At 51.4% G+C, this 4,219-nt stretch overlaps 1 protein-coding gene across 2 annotated transcripts; it reads right to left on the bottom strand.

Annotated features, from left to right (window-relative positions):
• Positions 1-1,255: 1,255 nt before the first annotated feature.
• UBXN1 (UBX domain protein 1) lies at positions 1,256-3,885 on the bottom strand. 2 transcript variants are annotated; one of them, XM_017878363.1, is made up of 10 exons: positions 3,793-3,885; positions 3,619-3,706; positions 3,443-3,496; positions 3,248-3,354; positions 3,093-3,162; positions 2,676-2,867; positions 2,530-2,581; positions 2,267-2,383; positions 1,565-1,757; positions 1,258-1,397 (listed from the first exon to the last, which is right to left on the bottom strand). In XM_017878363.1, exons 2-10 carry the CDS (start codon positions 3,675-3,677, stop codon positions 1,348-1,350), a joined length of 894 nt encoding a protein of 297 aa, XP_017733852.1. In that variant the 5' UTR covers positions 3,678-3,706; positions 3,793-3,885; the 3' UTR covers positions 1,258-1,347. The 2 variants fall into 2 exon arrangements, with proteins under 2 accessions (XP_017733851.1, XP_017733852.1); XM_017878362.1 differs by having other exon boundaries at positions 1,256-1,757; positions 3,619-3,866.
• Between the last annotated feature and the right edge of the window lie 334 nt (positions 3,886-4,219).

Here is a 4,219-nt window from a genome sequence, read left to right as displayed (position 1 = left end):
AAAAAAAAAAAAAAAAAAAAAAGAGGCTGAGGCAGAATCGCTTGAATCCGGCAGACGTTGGTTACAGTGAGCCGAGATCACACCACTGCACTACAGCCTGGGAGCTAAAATGAGACTCCACCTCAAATAAGTAAGTAAAATTATCCTTTTAGTAGCTAATGCTTACTGGGGATTTATTAGGTACTAGGCACTATGCTAAAGCATCTTATACCAGCATTATGTAACCCTCACGACAATCCCAAGAAACAGGCACTATTATCCCTATTCTATTAAGAAGCTAGGTTTTGGCCGGGCAGGGTGGCTCAAGCCTGTAATCCCAGCACTCTGGGAGGCCGAGACGGGTGGATCACAAGGTCAGGAGATCGAGACCATCCTGGCTAACACGGTGAAACCCCCGTCTCTACTAAAAAATACAAAAAACTATCCGGCCGAGGTGGCAGGCACCTGTAGTCCCAGCTACTTGGGAGGCTGAGGCAGGAGAATGGCGTGAACCCGGGAGGGAGAGCCTGCAGTGAGCTGAGATCCGGCCACCACTCCAGCCTGGACGACGGAGTGAGACTCCATCTCAAAAAAAAAAAAAAAAGCTAGGTTTTCTGGGTGAGATGTGAAATAACTTAAATGACATCACTAAGGTAGCAAAGCTGAAGGAAAAGTATAAGAAAGATGTTGCTGGCCGGGCGCGGTGGCTCAAGCCTGTAATCCCAGCACTTTGGGAGGCTGAGGTGGGCAGATCATAAGGTCAGGAGATTGAGACCATCCTGGCTAACACGGTGAAACCCCATCTCTACTAAAAATACAAAAAATTAGCTGGGTGTGGTGGTGGGCACCTGTAGTCCCAGCTACTCGGGAGGCTAAGGCAGGAGAATGGCATGAACCTGGGAGGCGGAGCTTGCAGTGAACCAAGATGGCGCCACTGATTCCAGCCTGGCCGACAGAGCAAGACTCTGTCAAAAAAAAAAAAAAAAAGGCACTCTTGTGTTCTCAATAAATAAATAAATGAAAAAGCAGCAGCAGTTGGGCTTTTATGTTCCATCTTACCATAGGAGTAAAAGGTGCCATTCAATGTACTCTCCACCCCTTTTAGCACCTCTCTTCCTCAACTTCCCCAGCAGTTAATCAGACCCAGAGATTAGAAACAAGTGTCTTTGTTGGAAACTAAAGATGAGGAAGAGGGTCTGCTACAAATGCATTCCCTTTTAGCCTCTTCCTCTGCCTTGGTTTTTTCCCTCCCAGCCATTCAGGAAGGAGTCAGGCATGTACAGAACTCAGGGTCTATTTATTAGGAAGGAGATGTCAGTGCTTTATCAAAGATGAAGGGGTCACAGAGGGACGATGGGACAAAGGCCCTCAGCTGGGACATTTCTTGGCCACAATGAGAACAGCAGAAGGCACGAGTCCTGAAGATGGAAGAAAACAGGCTTGAACCACAAGGATACTTGGTTTTTGCTCCCAAAATTCCTGGCCTTGCACCATATTCACAAAACCCCTTCTCTTTGCATCCCTCCTTTTCCCAAGCATGCCTCCCTACTCCCCCATGTCCTAGTTTCTAGTCTTGCAGCCATACCCAGCTCCTGCAGAGGCCGCTCCATGTCAGCTTCTGAGAAGGCCCGTCTGGGGAAGCCACTGAGCAATTGCACAGGGTCCTGGCCCCCTCCTGGTTCCTCCCCACGGTGGAGCTCCACATAGAGCCTCACGGCTGCCAGCTGTTCCCGGGCCCGGAACGTCTGGGTCAGTGAGGTCCCATCTGGCAGCCTGACCTAAAGGGCAGGGGAGATACTCAGTACTGTGGGCATCAAAACTCAATGAGGTGCCCAAGTAAGGCAAAGAACTAAAGCTAGCCCCTCCTTCTTAGATTGAAGCAGCACAACTACTATTTAAAGCACCAAATGAACAGCCACTTAGGCTCTGCTTTACTAAGTGTGGATGATAGACTCCCAGCTCCCTCACAACCTAAGAAAGACAAGGATAAGATTATACAAAAGAATCTGGATAAATACCACATCACCAGATAGCTGCATAATAAATCAAATAAGAACATGAACAAGTAAAAGGGTAACTGCTGAGTAAGAGAGAGGTATGAGTTTAAATATGACTGGAGCAGGTGAAATTTGATACCTTTCCCAAGAGTAGATAGGATTTCAAAAGTCATTTACAAAGAAGGGAAAGATTTGGCAAAGGGCACATTAACTGAAAACAGCTCTGAAATGGGCACCTTAACAGGCAACAAAAGGGGTCCCAGGAGGAAGATAGGAATCAGAATCAGTACCTGTATGCGACACTGGTCATACTCCCGCTTGGTGGGAGGCTCCTGGCTGGGAGAAGAGGGAACAGGACCTGGCTCTGGTGCTGGTGGGGGTGGCTGAGCGCCCACACTGCCACCATACTAAAGGGCAAAGCAAAACACTCAATCAGGTACTCACCCACCCTCAGGTGAAACACATCATGTAAGCCCAAGATTTCCCTCTGAAGCTGGAAAAGATTTACTAACCTGCCCACTCCATTACCCGTGGCGTCTTCTCAATCACCTACCTTCTTGGCTCTCTCTGCTTTGTCCCTCTCGATCTTTTCTCTAACTCTTTGTCTGGAATGTAGACAAGAGGAAATTAGGTCAGACATCAACAAAGCAAATCTTGATTTCTTTCTCATCTGCTATCCATCATCTCCATTGCCTAGACCTGGCTGCTAACTCCTCGGCCTTTTCCCTCCGCCTCTCCTCTGCAGCCCGGCGCATCTCATCTTCCTGTAGCCGCTGTCGTGCTGCTGACAACTCCTGCCCTTGTCTCCTGCGCTGCCGTTCGCGTTCCAATGCCTCCCGTTCCTCTCTCTCTTCACGCTCCCGCTGCTTCTGGGCCACCAGCTCCAACATCCTGTGTTGCCAAGAGAAAACAGCTCAAGAGAAATGGACAGAGTGAGAAGGTGCAAAGTTTACCATAAACAAAATTAGGCGACATATATCCCAAAGTAGATTAAAGAAAAGGAAAAGAAAATGCCAAGAAAGAGGAAATGTGGAAAGGTCAAGGTTCTTTGATCGGATGTGTACCGGGGCGAGGTGGAAGACGACCCTCAGAGATGCGAGACTGTTCTTACTGTACCTCTTAGTCTGTTCCTGTCTTTCCTCTTCACTCAAAACGGGTTTGCCTTCTCCGGCAGCAGAACCAGATCCTACAAACAAACAATCGGCATTATTATCCCTTCAGATTCTCCTCGGACCCTCCTGAATAATCACACGGTGTCCCTCAGTCAGGACCTTCAAGGCCGCCTTGCTCTGAGGAAGTGGGCTCCCGTCCCAGGATATGTCCAAGGGGGGTCTCTAGAGGCTCGTCCACATCGGGGTCGTCTTCGTGCTCCATCAGCCTGGCAGGGAAAGTTGGCGGGGAGGTTAGCTCTGAGGCTACCCCTTCCGCTAGCCCCCAATTCTCCGCCACCCAGGACGAGCGCTCACCAGTCCATCGCAGCCTCGATGCCCTGGTTCCCTGTGAGGGCCAGAGCCTTCTCCCTGGGGGCAGAAACACCATGAATAGCGCCCACGAGCCATGGTGACCGTCAGGCTGACGAAAAAGGCCGGGACAGGTCCGCGGCCCCCCACCCCCGCAGGCCGCGGTTGGGGAACTCTCTTACGCGCGTCCCCTGGGGAAGCCCATCTCGATGAGACTCTCAAGAGCCGTCAGCTCCGCCATGGCGCCGATACCGCCGCTTCCGCGGGGACCTGGTGTGTGACGAGAAGGAGCGCGGGAAGGGTCAGCGCGAGGCAACCCGCCCTCGACGCCCGCGGACGGGCGCTCGCTCTCTCACCCGGCTCTATAGCAGTCAGGGACACAGACGAGAAGAAAGCCGAGGGGAAGCGGAAGTACCGGATCTGTTTGGGTCACGTGGGGGCGGACGTCGACGGGTGCCGCTGAGAACCAGAAAACTTCTGGCCCTGCTGCCAGAACTTTATGTGGGCGGGAACAGGGAGGCAACCCACCAAGCCAAGGCTCCTGGCTGCTGTGGGGAAGAAAGCTGGTGCGGCTCTGAAACCCGTGGGCGGAATGAAGCCAGTTCCCGGAACTTCATCCTGCCTCACCCTCCTTAGAAATTAGAAGGAATATGGTCCCTTAGCGCAACGCTTTGGGAAGTTCTTTGGCAATGTTTGCAAGGAGCCGAAGAAATGTACTTGCTCTTTGGTCCGCTCATTCTCTCTGGGGAATTGAGCCATCCTCTGCCTGACTGCCAAAGGGAT

The sequence above is a fragment of the Rhinopithecus bieti genome, unplaced genomic scaffold, assembly GCF_001698545.2.
Source record: "Rhinopithecus bieti isolate Rb0 unplaced genomic scaffold, ASM169854v2 scaffold_11488, whole genome shotgun sequence".
In the NCBI taxonomy this organism is placed as follows: domain Eukaryota; kingdom Metazoa; phylum Chordata; class Mammalia; order Primates; family Cercopithecidae; genus Rhinopithecus; species Rhinopithecus bieti.
This window is presented reverse-complemented; position numbering and strand designations above follow the sequence as displayed.

What these genes read in the sequence shown, in the direction of transcription:
- UBXN1 (XM_017878362.1), bottom strand. Translation starts at nt 3,677, where the DNA reads ATGGCGGAGCTGACGGCTCTTGAGAGTCTCATCGAGATGGGCTTCCCC. An exon ending in ATCGAGGCTGCGATGGACTG is followed by an intron (nt 3,355 to 3,442) that starts GTGAGCGCTCGT and finishes TTTCCCTGCCAG; the next exon opens with GCTGATGGAGCACGAAGACG. An exon ending in AAGCAGAGAGAGCCAAGAAG is followed by an intron (nt 2,384 to 2,529) that starts GTAGGTGATTGA and finishes TTTGCCCTTTAG; the next exon opens with TATGGTGGCAGTGTGGGCGC.